At 37.7% G+C, this 15,436-nt stretch overlaps 3 protein-coding genes across 3 annotated transcripts; all 3 read right to left on the bottom strand.

Moving 5' to 3' along the window:
* Positions 1–1,630: 1,630 nt before the first annotated feature.
* LOC137637468 (loricrin-like) lies at positions 1,631–3,348 on the bottom strand. Its single transcript, XM_068369655.1, has 3 exons — positions 3,337–3,348; positions 2,175–2,854; positions 1,631–2,063 (listed from the first exon to the last, which is right to left on the bottom strand). The coding sequence occupies exons 1-3, from the start codon at positions 3,346–3,348 to the stop codon at positions 1,631–1,633; spliced, it is 1,125 nt and encodes a 374-aa protein (XP_068225756.1).
* Positions 3,349–7,705: 4,357 nt separating this feature from the next.
* On the bottom strand, positions 7,706–9,463 carry LOC137637467 (loricrin-like). The gene is made up of 4 exons (XM_068369654.1): positions 9,381–9,463; positions 9,269–9,278; positions 8,220–8,902; positions 7,706–8,108 (listed from the first exon to the last, which is right to left on the bottom strand). The coding sequence occupies exons 1-4, from the start codon at positions 9,461–9,463 to the stop codon at positions 7,706–7,708; spliced, it is 1,179 nt and encodes a 392-aa protein (XP_068225755.1).
* A 4,085-nt stretch (positions 9,464–13,548) lies between these two features.
* Positions 13,549–15,161, bottom strand: LOC137637466 (secreted protein C-like). The gene is made up of 3 exons (XM_068369653.1): positions 15,150–15,161; positions 14,093–14,718; positions 13,549–13,981 (listed from the first exon to the last, which is right to left on the bottom strand). Exons 1-3 carry the CDS (start codon positions 15,159–15,161, stop codon positions 13,549–13,551), a joined length of 1,071 nt encoding a protein of 356 aa, XP_068225754.1.
* Between the last annotated feature and the right edge of the window lie 275 nt (positions 15,162–15,436).

Here is a 15,436-nt window from a genome sequence, read left to right as displayed (position 1 = left end):
TTAGCAGAACGACTCTCCGGTTTTTAATAGCATTAATTAATTATTTTATTTATATAGCTATTTAGGCAAATTATACTTGTAAAGATATTGATAATGTACATAATTTTCTTTTCCAAGTCGATCGTATAGTTAGAGTTTCGGTGAATTAGGTAACCGAGATCTCGACTCGCCTAGGTAACCTAACCTAGGTGTTTTATTATACGTTCAGACATAGCCCTGGTTACCCTCGTGTATTGTTTTTCAATTCAATTGGAGACTGATACCTCCTAGAATTATATGAAACTTTACACGTCTCCTTGGAGATTTAAGGGTAGTCTCTCTTTCCCTTTGAGTGTAGCTTCGGGCTACAACCCTAGAGTTCGTGCCCTGAATTTTATTCAGACATGACTAGCCTAGGAATTTTCGGTCTCTTCCCTTAACTGCAGGTTGTGGTATACCAGCAGGTTTTGGGATTCAGTCAGAATCTCATAGTATTTAGTCTTGTGTCAGTGACCTGCCGGAAGGGTGAATAGGTTGCAGGATACCATCATTCCCCTGCCGGCATTGGAGGCTAGCCTCCCTAGCCGCACTTGAAGTAGTGGTAGGATACCATCTTCTCCTTGCGGTCTAGAAGACTAGACCTGTGCTCGCAGTCCCCTAGGCTGAAGAATAGTATTCTTCTTTTGCCTAGGATGACGGCGGCACTGGAACACTGTTTCTCCCTTGTTGAGAGGAGGTGGCAATGCCGCTGTCCCCTTAGCTGTATTGGCAATTTCTGGGTTGGGGAACTGAGTCTCTCCTGTCACCTAGGATACTGCCGATACTGAAACAGAGTTTCTTTAAGGTGTGGTAGGACTGACAACTTTGCCAGTTCCTTCCACACCCTATACAGGACCCTGTTCCCCTCCCCTCTGTCCACTTTTTGATGGCCGAGCCATTGTCTTTCACTGGGCTGGCGTCCTGCAACCTTACCATTGCCGGTTGGTTGCCGGAGCCGGCCAGTCTCCCTCTCTACGACTTCTGTCCGGCTGCCGGTAGCTATGTTAGCTGCAGGCAGCCATGACAACACTTGGCGGCCATGTTGAATGTCAGTGACCATATGGGTTTCAACTGCCGGTAGCCACATCATCTGTAGGATTTGGTGAAATTCTTCCCTCTGCAGCGCCCCTTTTGAAGTTACAATTTTATTTGAAATATCAAAATATCTATAAGAAAATTCTAAGATCTTTCTTTTGATAACTGTATATAAGATACAGGAGGTGATTCTACTCTCCAAAGTTATGGAAAATTACTATTCTTTTTATAATAAACTTAGCAAGGATATATTTTAATTCACTTTTTCATTAGCATTCGGAAATTCTGCCTTGTAAAGTAAATATTGAATCACATAATTGTCGTATTAAAAAAAAAGCTTTACTATAAATGTAAATATGTTGAGAACTTGGATATTATTTTTTATAAATAATTGTTTTTCGCATAGCGAGTTTTCATGACTAATTTTTAAAACTAGATCATTTTTGAGAAACAAAGAAAATAAAAATTATGTTTTGAGTGTTATATATTTTAATGACATTCATAAATATGAGCAGAAGTTGTGGTATTGAAAGACAAATATTATGAGTTAATGGTTAAAGCGACACCAGTAGGGTATTTATGGCTGGCCGTATGTGGAGCTTGGAGTTTGAATTCCTGATGGCAGTGATCCTGATCCAGACAGTAGAGATCCAGATCCAGATCCAGATAGCAGAGGTCCAGATCCGAAAACTGGGTTAAATTGTGATCCATAAGTAGGTCCCTCAACTCCAGAGTTTGAGATGAGAGAATTAGAGCCAGTAAATTGAGATCCTAGGAGGGAGAGACCAGATCCAGGAAGAATCTGAGAGCCGGTGCCTACAAGTCCTGAAGCATAAGCCTCCTCCAGACGTGCATTTTCACTCTGAGCATAAGCGTCTTCCAGACGTGCCTTTTCAATCTGAGCAAGGGCATGTGCTGGGGTGGGAGGCACACGATTGGAATTCACGTGGAAACCGTTTGCATCGGCAACAAAATTAACTGTTGTTGGAGTACCATCAGGATGTGTAAACCTGCAAGGAATTGGTATCATATTAATAAGGAGACTAAACTGTACCTATTTAAGTAAAATCAGGCCAGTTCTGTTATATTGTAACACCTAGTACATAATCAATGTTACTTACGACCATGCTCCCTGCTGTGAGACCATTCCTCCCTCGGGGTATCCTTGTTCTTGGCGGACGATGCCATCTCCAGTTGCATAGTTGAATCTGTAAACACCATTGGCATAGGGTCCTTCACGTTGATCTTCAAGAATAGGTACCACAGGACGGGGTATTGTTGGGAAAATTCCAAGATTCCCGAGTGAATTTCCTCCTGAAATTCCTCCAAGTCCAGTGTTGACATTTCCAAGCCCTGTGTTTGTTAGGCCCCCTAGCCCAGTGGTAGTTAGGCCACCGAGTATACCTGTAGAAGAACCTGCTGGTCCACTGTTATATGAATTCCCTACACCAGCAGTAGTGAGGCCACTGATTATTCCTCCTGAGGACCCTGCTAGTCCAATGATAGGAGCAGGTCCTAAGTTGCCCAGTGTAGAGCTTCCCCCACCAATTCCTGTCCGACTCCCAGAACCTAAACTGGAGCCTCCATATCCTCCAGTTAAAAAGCCACTGCCAGAAACAGATCCTCCAAAAGCAGAGCCACCTCCAAGACTGCTAGCTGAAGATCCTCCAAGACTTCCAAAAGAAGAACCACTTCCAAGACCACCACTCGGTGTAGGTGCTTCATAGGACTGGGCCTGATCACAGCTAACCCCCTTTAGGGATGTGGCTGCAAGTGATAGTAATACACACACTGCCAACCTCTGAAAACGGAAGTGATCAGTCGTATGTTTTCTTTATCCAAAGTAAAAGTAAATCTTAAATTGGGCAATCTCTTGATAGCTATTATATCCTCATTTTTCATATAAATTAACTGTATGGCTTTTGTTCATCTTTCCTCTATATTGCCTTTGCGACCAATGATAAGAATAAGCCGACCAAGATGTTGCTACTTTTCACTTATGTAACTTCAGTTAAGTAAGAATTCTTTTCATACTTTTAGGTTTTGTTAAATGTAAGTAGTTTTTTTTTAATAGAGTATTTGTGTTACGTGAATTTATAAATGCCATGACAAGCAAAAAATTATAGATATAGATTAATACTCAAAAAGCAAATTATGTGACTGTTACTTGATTATATCTATAAGTATGATGAATATAATATTGAAAAAGAATATTAAAATAGAATTAATTATATTTTCATTATTAGATAATTGATTAAAGGTTGTAAGAATGAGAGAACTTACATTGAACGCCATCGTTGTTTGATAAAGTCGAATCGAATGTGATGAGCCAAAGTCTCTCCCAGTCTTTTATACGATTGACTCATGTTTACTCATCAGCCTCTGCTCCACATTAGAGGATTTTCCTCACTTTCAATCATTGTGTGTCAAGGGGGAGGGGGGGGGGTTAGAGATTTTGTAATGGTTTTGCATTGGTGATGTGTTCTCATTAATTTTGTTCTTGTTAGGAGGGTATACTTAATTGGATTTGGAAATTGAATGAGCATCTAAGCACGTGATGTCGGTGTTTAATAGTGTTATATATATATATATATATATATATATATATATATATATATATATATATATATATATATATAATTGTTATTACTTTCTAAGTTACAACCCTAGATGGGAAAGCAGGATGTTATAAGCCCAGGGGCTCCAACAGTGTGTCTGTGCGTGTGTATGTGCGTGTAATGTATGTATATATTTGTCTTTTTCGAGTATTAAACACAGACACACACACACACACACACATATATATATATATATATATATATATATATATATATATATATATATATTTATATTTATATATATATTTATATATATATGATGTATGTGTGTATTAAACGTAATTAATTTTCCCAAAGAATGAATGGTTGTATGGAAAAACAGCAAGCTGCTAACTGCCAAATTTGTACCTTTATCTGCTGAATCATGAGGGAACCATCTTGGCGTAAAACATAAATCATTAGTCGCTTCACACACCTTTAAATGTGTTTCATAAGCATCACGTTGAACCCTTATGACCGCAATATTATTTATCGCATCCTGGCATTAGATCTTTCCTATCCACTATTGTCCTTCTATTCCAGCACTGATTCCACTCGTCACGCCTCACCTTCGTTCTGGCTTATAATAAGCATTCTTTCCACATGACCAAACCATCTTTACCATCCGATTGTTGAACTCACTTAGGATAACCTATCTACCACAATCACTTATTTCGCCATTTCACCATTTCAATTTATCTTAAACCACTTACAATAATTAGTGAATTGTCGTCATCTTCAACCCAATTTTTTCATTTGGTTTGAACATTTGTAAAAGTTATATCTCAACAATCCCTTCTTACATTCTAATTTTTTTTAGTTCCTTAGACACTCTTAGCATCTTTCTATTTTTTTTCACGGCCTTCTTCGTAATTCACCATACTTCCTTATTTTTCATTTTGCATAATTCATTTTCCTACCATTATTGTATATGCACTCAAAGTCATTTATGATTCAACTTTCTTCCTAACTCACTATACTTCTTTTTATTATTTTACATAATTCATCTTCCTACTATTGCTGCAAATGCTCTCAAATGCATATATGATTCAACCATTTGCAATTTTCCAATATCCATGTTTTATTTTGCTGGTTTCCATATACCAATTTAACCTTACTCCTCCATTTACTTTTGAACTCTTTACTTGCTTGATCAACCTGTCTTAACTACCCTCAACCACAACTGCTTCAGCTGTAAACTTCAAACATTCCACACTTCAACGACTACCTATTTCCTTATCCCAAAAAGTGTCTTCTTGTCAAATTTTATTTATGATCTTTACCATTACTCTATCTGTAAATATCTTGAATAGTAATGGAGACAACAAAACATTTCCCCAAACCCACTTTGAACCAAGATAGTTACTCTTGGTTTCATATTTTCCAGTTCCATCATACAAAATCTGGTTTCAATGAACGTGTGCACTATACTTGATTCACAGCCTTTACATTGACTCTATGTGTTCCATCTTAATGTCTTGTTAAGTTCATTTATGCCACGTATAATTATTGATACTATTTCACTGCTTTTTACATCGAAACTGTTCTAAAAAATGTTGCCTAAACCACATAATGATTTTCTTTTTCAAAATCACACTATTTTGCTTCTATTAAATCTTATGGAGTCTACCCCACTTTCCGTATCAAAATACTACTATAAACCGTCCTTGGTTTACTAAGCAACTTATAACCCTTGAGTAACTACTGTCTTCTCTATCCCCTTTCAAATTATACTATAAAACAAGCATGGGGAACTATTCATCAACTGTGGGCCAACTTTTACTAAATCCAAGTGAATGAGGGTGGCTTTATAATACATATATGCAAGAAATATTAATTGCCCAAAATATACTGATTTTTTTGCAATTCTTCCTTATTTTATTTGTCTTACACTGAAATTTTACATAAAACTGACATTTTTTTCATTATTTCTATATGATAATAATGATTACTGGTATAAATAATTATTGTTTTAGTAACCTAGAAAAATCCTGTGGGGCGCACAACAACACATCCCGGTCCACATGTGAGCTACAGGTTACCCATGCCTAATCTAGAATAAGGACTCTCAATTTAAATTTTTGGAACCTTTAACTCATTCACACATCCCATACACACACACCCCTGTCAGCTCTGCAATTCCGTTTTGGACCTACAGTGAGAATAAATCAATTTCTCTAGGACCGAGGAAGGACCGGGTTTGGGGAGGCCTCGTCTGCATTACAGCGCCCTCGGCTGGGCTTCTGACTCCGGCCACGGTCGTCATGTTGCTGTCATCCCATCATCATCCTGTCTGTCTTTCGTGTTTTGATATGATCTGACTCTTTCATAAGCTTATCTTAATTACGGGCAGCCTTCGTGCAAGAGCCTGTGGTCCCTTTCGTTGTAAGGAGGTCCAATCTAAAATCAACCAACCCACCAGCTCCCCAATTATAGTATCCCCACTCTACCTTAGCATCTTTCAAGTCGTAATGTCTAGACGTTAATTCTTAGACATTTTAATTCGTTCTCATAAGTATTTTTTTTTTTATTTTATCAAATTTACATTAACCTTTTTCATTCTTGCTTCTACTTTACCTTTTGTTCTGTCTGCAGCGTCCAACAAATCCTCAGAACAATTTTCTATATCCACCCAGGACTGTTTTCAGTTCTGGCAAAATTACTCTTGACTTTGTATTCTTGGATCTTGATGCTTAATACCCTCTCTTTCTACTTTGATGTAGCTGTTGTTCAGTTTATTATCCTTAAAACGTTTTGAATACCTTTACAAATTGTAATGCTTCTTTTGAATATCTTTATTCTTGACTAGGCCAACCTTTCTCCTGCATATTTCATGATGTTTTGGTGCTTCATTCAATGTTTGCCTAAAATAGTATTTTCTTTTTAATCAAGAACTCATTGCTTATCTTTTGGCTGGAATTTTATAATCATATCCAATATCTTTAGCGTTATCCAAATCTAATTAGCGCCAAATGGTACAGTTCCCTTCCTAATGGTCCCCTAATTATCATGTCCTACATGGGTGCATTTTACAAATGTTTCAGTTACTTCTATGTCTGTTTAATCATGTTCTCTTATATGCTTTTATCACTTCTATGTTATTTATCTTTTGTTGCAATTAAGTTATCTTTTTCACTTTAGCCAAAATTCCTTTTCCTAGTAGTCACATGATTTCAACGCCTAGTTTCTAAATATTTTGGTGATTGGCTTTTATCAGGCCAGAATTAATTTGAGTCACAGGAATCGTTTCCCCAGTTTGAGTGAAATTTCCTCCATAATATTATTATATTAATCAAATATCCATTAGATTCTTCTTAACAGAAAGAGTACGTATCTTGACTTGGAGTAGTTTTTATGTTTCAATCTCATAATGAGTATTTTGATATTCCCATCATTCTTAATTGGCCAATGACTGCAGGTAGACCTCTAGGGTCCCACAAACCCAACATCCATAGTTCACAAGAAGGGTGAAGTTTGCAGATACTAAGAAGCTATACTGCTATAGAGCTTAAGTGGGTCTCGAACTCCCGTCCAGAAGAATGCCAGGAAGGGATGTTTTTCCTCATATGATTTGGTGAAGTTCTTCCCTCTGCGCAGCGCCCCTTTTGAGGTTACACTTTTTTTTTTTTTTTTTAGAACCACCTGTAGGTAGGATATATGAGATGATTCTACTCTCCAAAGCGATGGAAAATTACTATTATTTTTATAATAAACTTAGCAAGGTTATATTTTAATTCACTTTTTCTTTAGCATTCGGAAATTCTGCCTTGTAAAATAAATATTGAATCAGGTAATTGTCGTATTAAAAAAAAAGCTTTACTATAAATGTAAATATGTTGAGAACTTGGATATTTATTTATATAAATAATTGTTTTCCGCATAGCAAGTTTTCATGACCTATTTTTTTAAATTAGATCATTTAGGAGAAACAAAGAAAATAAAAATTATGTTTTGGGTGTTATATATTTTAATGACATTCATAAATACGAGCAGAAGTTGTGGTATTAAAAGACAAATATTATGAGTTAATGGTTAAAGTGACACCAGTAGGGTATTTATGGCTGGCCGTATGTAGAGCTTGGAGTTTGAATTCCTGATGACAGTGATCCTGATCCAGACAGTAGAGATCCAGATCCAGATCCAGATCCAGATAGCAGCGGTCCAGATCCGAAAACTGGGTTAAATTGTGATCCATAAGTATCTCCCTGTAATCCAGAGTTTGAGATGAGAGAATTAGAGGCAGTGAATTGAGATCCAGTGAGGGAGAGGCCAGATCCAGGAAGAATCTGAGAGACAGCAGCTGCAAGTTGTGAAGCATAAGCGTCTTCCAGACGTGCCTTTTCAATTTGAGCAAGGGCATGTGCTGGGGTGGGAGGCACACGATTGGAATTAACGCGGAAACCGTTGGCATCAGCAACAAAATTAACTGTTGTTGGAGTGCCATCAGGATGTGTAAACCTGCAAGGAATTGGTATCATATTAATAAGGAGACTAAACTGCACCTAATTAAGTAAAATCAGGCCAGTTCTGTTATATTGTAACACCTATTACATAATCAATGTTACTTACGACCATGCTCCCTGCTGCGACACCATTCCTCCCTCGGGGTATCCTTGTTCTTGGCGGACGATGCCATCTCCAGTTGCATAGTTGAATCTGTAAACACCATTGGCATAGGGTCCTTCACGTTGATCTTCAAGAATAGGTACCACAGGACGGGGTATCGTTGGGAAAATTCCAAGATTGCCGAGTGAATTTCCTCCAGAAATTCCTCCAAGTCCAGTGTTGATGACATTTCCAAGCCCTGTGTTTGTTAGGCCCCCTAGCCCAGTGGTAGTTAGGCCACCGAGTATTCCTGTAGAAGATCCTGCTAGTCCACTGTTATATGAATTTCCTACACCTGTAGTAGTGAGACCACTGAATATTCCTCCAGAGGACCCTGCTAGTCCACTGATAGGAGTAGGTCCTAAGTTGCCCAGTGCAGAGCTTCCCCCACCAATTCCTGTCAGACTCCCAGAATCTAAATTTGAGCCTCCATATCCTCCAGTTAAAAAGCCACTGCCAGAAACAGATCCTCCAGAAGCAGAGCCACCTCCTAGACTGCTAGCCGAAGATCCTGCAAGTCCTCCAAAAGAAGAACCACTTCCAAGACCTCCAGTCACTGTAGGTGCTTCATAGGACTGGGCCAGACCACAGCTAACCCCCTTTAGGGATGTGGCTGCAACTGATAGTAATACACACACTGCCAATCTCTGAAAACGGAAGTGATCAGTCGTATGTTTTCTTTATCCAAAGTAAAAGTAAATCTTAAATTGGGCAATCTCTTGATAGCTATTATATCCTCAATTTTCATATAAATTAACTGTATGGTTTTTGTTCATCTTTCCTCTATATTGCCTTTTCGACCAATGATAAGAATAAGGCGACCAAGATGTTGCTAGTTTTCACTTATAAAACATCAGTTAAGTAAGAATTCTTTTCATAGCTTTAGGTTTTGTTAAGTGTAAGTAGTTTTTTAAATATAGAGTATTTGTGTTACGAAAATCTATAAATGCCATGAGAAGCAAAAAATTAAAAATATAGATTAATACTCAAAAAGCAAATTTTGTGATGGTTACTTGATTATATCTGTTAAGTATAATGAATATAATATTAAAAAGAACAGAAAATAAAGTGAATTATATTTCCATCATTAGATAATTGATTAATCGTAAGAATGAGAGAACTTACATTGAACACCATCGTTGTTTGATAAAGTCGAATCGAATGTGATGAGCCAAAGTCTCTCCCAGTCTTTTATACGATTGACTCATGTTTACTTATCAGCCTCTGCTCCACATTAGTGGATTTTCCTCACTTTCAATCATTGTGTGTCATCCGGGGGTGATTGTGTAATGAGATTGCATTGTTGTTGTGTTCTCATTAATTTTGATCTTGTTAAGAGGGTATATTTAATTGGATTTGGGAATTGAATGCATATCTAAGCACGGGACGTTGGGGTTTAATAGTGTTATATATATATATATATATATATATATATATATATATATATATATATATATATATATATATAAATATATATATATATATATATATATATATATATATATATATTATTGTTATTACTTTCTAAGTTACAACCCTAGATGGGAAAGCAGGATGTTATAAGCCCAGGGGCTCCAACAGTGTGTGTCTGTGTGTGTGTGCGTGTAATGTATGTATATATTTGTCTTTTTCGTGTAGTAAACACAGACACACACACACACACACACATATATATATATATATATATATATATATATATATATATATTTATATATATATATATTTATATATATATATATATGTGTGTGTGTGGTATGTGTGTATTAAACGTAATTAATTTTCCTAAGCATTAGGTGGTTTCAAGGTAAAACATCAAGATGCTAACTGCAAAATCTGTACCTTTATCTGCTGATTCATGAGTGAACCACCTTGGCATAAAACTTACATTGTTAGTCGCTTCACACACCTGCAGATGTGGTTCATAAGGCTCACATTGAACCCTTACAACCGCAATATTATTTATCTCATTCAGGAATTACGGCTTTCCTATATACTATGGTCTTTGCCATCTAGCACTGATTTCACACGTCATGTCTCACCTTCGTCCGGGCTTATAATAAGCATTCTTTCCACATGACGAAACCATCTTTGCCATCCGATTGTTGAACTCACTTAGGATAACCTATCTACCACAATCTCTTATTTCGCCATTTCACCATTTCAATTTATCTTAAACCTCTTACAATAATTAGTGAACTATCGTCAGCTTCAATCCCATATTTTTTCAAGTTGATTTTATTATTTATCAAAGTTATGCCTCAACAATCCCTTCATACATACTAATTTTTAGTTCCTTAGACACCCTTAGCATCTTTCTATATTTTTCTCAGCCTTCTTCCTAACTCACTATACTTTTTATTTTATTTTACATAATTCATCTTCCTACTATTATTGCGTAGCACTCAAATGCATGTATGATTCAACCCTTTGTAATTTCCCAATATCCATGTTTAATTTTGCTGGTTTCCATGTACCCATGTAACCTTACTCCTTCATTCACTTATGAACTCTTTACTTACTTGACCAACCTGTGTTAACTACTCTCAATTACCACTGTTTCAGCTGTAAACTTCAAACATTCCACACTTCATGGACTACTTATTTCCTTATCCCAAGAAGTGTCTTCTTGTCAAATCTTATTTACTATCTTTCTCATTACTCCATCTGTAAAGATCTTGAATAGTAATTGAGACAGCAAAACATTTCCCCAAACCCACTTTGAACCAAGTTAGTCACTCTTGTTTTCATATTTTCCAATTCCATCATACAAAATTATATCTGGTTTCAATAAACGTGTGCACTATACTTGATTTACACCCTTGACACTGACCCTATGAATTTAATTTTAAAGTCTTTTTAAGTTCATTTATGTCACTTTACAGTTATGGATCGTTCTTTTCCTTTTACATTCAAACTGTTCTCACAAATGTTGCCTAAACCACATTATGATTTTCTTTGTCAAACTCACACTATTTTGCTCCTATTAATCCTCATGGAGTCTACCCAACTTTCCTTTTCAAAATATTACTATAAACCGTCCATGGTTTACTAAACGGATTTTGAAGCAAAGCAAAAAATATATTTTTGGATGAGATAGCCATGTCGTCCTGATGGAAGTTCCTTAAAATAGCTTCCTAAGGGATATATGTTCTACAGTGATATTCCCAGAGAATTTTACCTTTAGGTATCCAGAATTCTAACTCCTGGCGCGAATATCCTTAAATTTTCTCTCAAGGATATCGCATAATATCAGAGAACGTATTCTTGACACGCCACATAGCAATCTACACCCCTAATAGCGTTTACGCTTCGAGGGGTGTGCAGCAGAATAGAAGGGGAGCCGTATCAAGGTTACCCCCGTTCTCGTACTACTATTGAGTATGACAACAGCACCATTTCCAAGATTGTGGGCATTCCTTATTTTGTAGTGATTTCGCCAGGTGGTATTCCCTGTTGATCTAACTTTTTCGATCGTTTTGCAAGGATTATAATTATGCTTTCTCCATCTTCTTCCGCCTCTGGAAAGTTGAGTATCGAGTCTTTACAATGCGTATATTTTAGCTCCTGTTTCACAGTGAAATTAGAGTAATTTATTGTGCCTAGGAGCTAGGCCTGTTACTGGAGGCGCCATGGACTCTGTCGTTCGTTAGGCATGTGTTATTTAGTTAGCAGAACGACTCTCCGGTTTTTAATAGCATTAATTAATTATTTTAATTATATAGCTATTTAGGCAAATTATACTTGTAAAGATATTGATAATGTACATAATTTCCTTTTCCATGTCGATCGTATAGTTAGAGTTTCGGTGAGTTAGGTAACCGAGATCTCGACTCGCCTAGGTAACCTAACCTAGGTGTTTTATTATACGTTCAGACATATTCCTGGTTACCCTCGTGTATTGTTTTTCAATTCAATTGGAGACTGATACCTCCTAGAATTATATGAAACTTTACACGTCTCCTTGGAGATTTAAGGGTAATCTCTCTTTCCCTTTGAGTGTAGCTTCGGGCAACAACCCTAGAGGTCGTGCCCTGAATTTTATTCAGACATGACTGCAGGTTGTGGTATACCAGCAGGTTTTGGGATTCAGTCAGAATCTCAGAGTATTCAGTCTTGTGTCAGTGACCTGCCGGAAGGCTGAGTAGGTTGCAGGATACCATCATTCCCCTGCCGGCCAAGCTACCGGCATTGGAGGCTAACCTCCCTAGCCGCACTTGAAGTAGTGGTAGGATACCATCTTCTCCTTGCGGTCTAGAAGACTAGTCCTGTGCTCGCAGTCCCCTAGGCTGAAGAATAGTATTCTTCTTTTGCCTAGGATGACGGCGGCACTGGAACTCTGTTTCTCCCTTGTTGAGAGGAGGCGGCAATGCCGGTGTCCCCTTAACTGTATTGGCAATTTCTGGGTTGGGGAACTGAGTGTCTCCTGTCACCTAGGATAATGCCGATACTGAAACAGAGTTTCTTTAAGGTGTGGTAGGACTGACAACTTTGCCAGTTCCTTCCACACCCTATACAGGACCCTGTTCCCTTCCCCTCTGTCCACTTTTTGATGGCCGAGCCATTGTCTTTCACTGGGCCGGCGTCCTGCATCCTTACCGTTGCCGGTTGGTTACCGGAGCCGGCCAGTCTCCCTCTCTACGACCTCTGTCCGGCTGCCGATAGCTATGTTAGCTGCAGGCAGCCATGACAACTCTTGGCGGCCATGTTGAATGTCAGTGACCATATGTCTTTCAACTGCCGGCAGCAATGCATACTGCCGGTAGGCACATCATCTGTAGGATTTGGTGAAATTCTTCCCTCTGCAGCGCCCCTTTTGAAGTTACAATTTTATTTGAAATATCAAAATATCTATCAGAAAATTCTTAGATCTTTCTTTAGATAACTGTATATAAGATATAGGAGGTGATTCTACTCTCCAAAGTGATGGAAAATTACTATTCTTTTTATGATAAACTTAGCAAGGATATATTTTAATTCACTTTTTCATTAGCATTCGGAAATTCTGCCTTGTAAAGTAAATATTGAATCAGATAATTGTCGTATTAAAAAAAGCTTTACTATAAATATAAATATGTTGAGAACTTGGATGTTAATTTTTAAAAATAATTGTTTTTCTCATAGCGAGTTTTCATGACCTAATTTTTAAAATTAGATCATTTTTGAGAAACAAAGAAAATAAAAATTATGTTTTGGTTGTTATATATTTTAATGACATTCATAAATACGGGCAGAATTTGTAGTATTAAAAGACAAATATTATGAGTTAATGGTTAAAGTGACACCAGTAGGGTATTTATGGCTGGCCGTATGTAGAGCTTGGAGTTTGAATTCCTGATGACAGTGATCCTGATCCAGACAGTAGAGATCCAGATCCAGATCCAGATAGCAGAGGTCCAGATCCAAAAACTGGGTTAAATTGTGATCCATAAGTATCTCCCTGTAATCCAGAGTTTGAGATGAGAGAATTAGAGCCAGTGAATTGAGATCCAGTGAGGGAGAGACCAGATCCAGGAAGAATCTGAGACCCTGTGCCTACAAGTTGTGAAGCATAAGCCTCCTCCAGACGTGCATTTTCACTCTGAGCATAAGCGTCTTCCAGACGTGCCTTTTCAATCTGAGCAAGGGCGTGTGCTGGGGTGGGAGGCACACGATTGGAATTCACGCGGAAACCGTTTGCATCGGACACAAAATTAACTGTTGTTGGAGTGCCATCAGGATGTGTAAACCTGCAAGGAATTGGCAACATATTAATAAGGAGACTAAACTGTACCTAATTAAGTAAAATCAAGCCAGTTCTGTAATATTGTAACACCTTGTACATAATCTATGTTACTTACGACCATGATCCCTGCTGTGACACCATTCCTCCCTCAGGGTATCCTTGTTCTTGGCGGACGATGCCATCTCCAGTTGCATAGTTGAATCTGTAAACACCATTGGCATAGGGTCCTTCACGTTGATCTTCAAGAATAGGTACCACAGGACGGGGTATCGTTGGGAAAATTCCAAGATTCCCTAGTGAATTTCCTCCAGAAATTCCTCCAAGTCCAGTGTTGATGACATTTCCAAACCCTGTGTTTGTTAGTCCACTGTTATATGAATTCCCTACACCAGCAGAAGTGAGGCCACTGAATATTCCTCCTGAGGACCCTGCTAGTCCACTGATAGGAGCAGGTCCTAAGTTGCCCCGTGCAAAGCTTCCTAGGCCAATTCCTGTCAGACTCTCAGAAGCTAATTTGGAGCCTCCATATCCTCCAGTTAAAAAGCCACTTCCAGAAACAGTTCCTCCAGAAGCAGAGCCACCTCCTAGACTGCTAGCTGAAGATCCTCCAAGTCCTCCAAAAGAAGAACCACTTCCAAAACCACCACTCACTGTAGGTGCTTCATAGGACTGGGGCAGATCACAGCGAACCCCCTTTAGGGATGTGGCTGCAACTGATAGTAATACACTCACTGCCAATCTCTGAAAACGGAAGTCAGTAGTAATTTTTTTCATCATTAAATGTAAAAGTAAATATTGGATTTTTGGCAATGTCATGGATGCTTTCATACCCTAATTTGAATGTATATTATCTGGCTCTACTTTGTTTCTAATCTGTTCGAATTGTGTTAAAAAGTAACCTTATGTAGTACATGTTAGTCAATATGAAGCAATATTTTTAAGATTGGTTTTGATTAAATTGGTTCTTAGAAAAGTAAGAATTCTTTTCATGACCAGTTTTTGCTGAAAGTCAGTTGTTCTTCAACCAAAGATTGTTGTTTGAACATTTACTTATAATCACTATGAGAATGCATAAGAAATAGATCTGAATGAAGCATGGAAAGTACTTAAATTAAATTGTATTTGTATTAGGAGATCATTGATAAATTGTGGTAAGAAATAAGAGAACTTACATTGAATGCCATCGTTGTTTGATGAAGTCGAATTGAATATGATGAGCCAAAGTCTCTTCCAGTCTTTTATACGATTGAATCGGGTTTACTCAACCACCTTTGGGCACCCCCCACCCACAAACCATCGGTCCCCGGCAGAGAATTATATTGCGTAAAAAACACGTAAATTTTTCTCATTTCAATTATTCTGTGTAATGCAAATTCTATTAAGTAATGTCTGAGTTGGTGTTTTTGTTTCCATTTATTTTGTCCGTGTCATAAAGTTGTACAAAATTGGATCTTGAAAT

This window comes from Palaemon carinicauda, unplaced genomic scaffold, assembly GCF_036898095.1.
Source record: "Palaemon carinicauda isolate YSFRI2023 unplaced genomic scaffold, ASM3689809v2 scaffold766, whole genome shotgun sequence".
NCBI lineage: Eukaryota > Metazoa > Arthropoda > Malacostraca > Decapoda > Palaemonidae > Palaemon > Palaemon carinicauda.
This window is presented reverse-complemented; position numbering and strand designations above follow the sequence as displayed.

What these genes read in the sequence shown, in the direction of transcription:
- LOC137637468 (XM_068369655.1), bottom strand. An exon ending in TCACAGCAGGGAGCATGGTC is followed by an intron (nt 2,064 to 2,174) that starts GTAAGTAACATT and finishes AATTCCTTGCAG; the next exon opens with GTTTACACATCCTGATGGTA.
- LOC137637467 (XM_068369654.1), bottom strand. Translation starts at nt 9,463, where the DNA reads ATGAGTCAATCGTATAAAAGACTGGGAGAGACTTTGGCTCATCACATT. An exon ending in TCGCAGCAGGGAGCATGGTC is followed by an intron (nt 8,109 to 8,219) that starts GTAAGTAACATT and finishes AATTCCTTGCAG; the next exon opens with GTTTACACATCCTGATGGCA.
- LOC137637466 (XM_068369653.1), bottom strand. An exon ending in TCACAGCAGGGATCATGGTC is followed by an intron (nt 13,982 to 14,092) that starts GTAAGTAACATA and finishes AATTCCTTGCAG; the next exon opens with GTTTACACATCCTGATGGCA.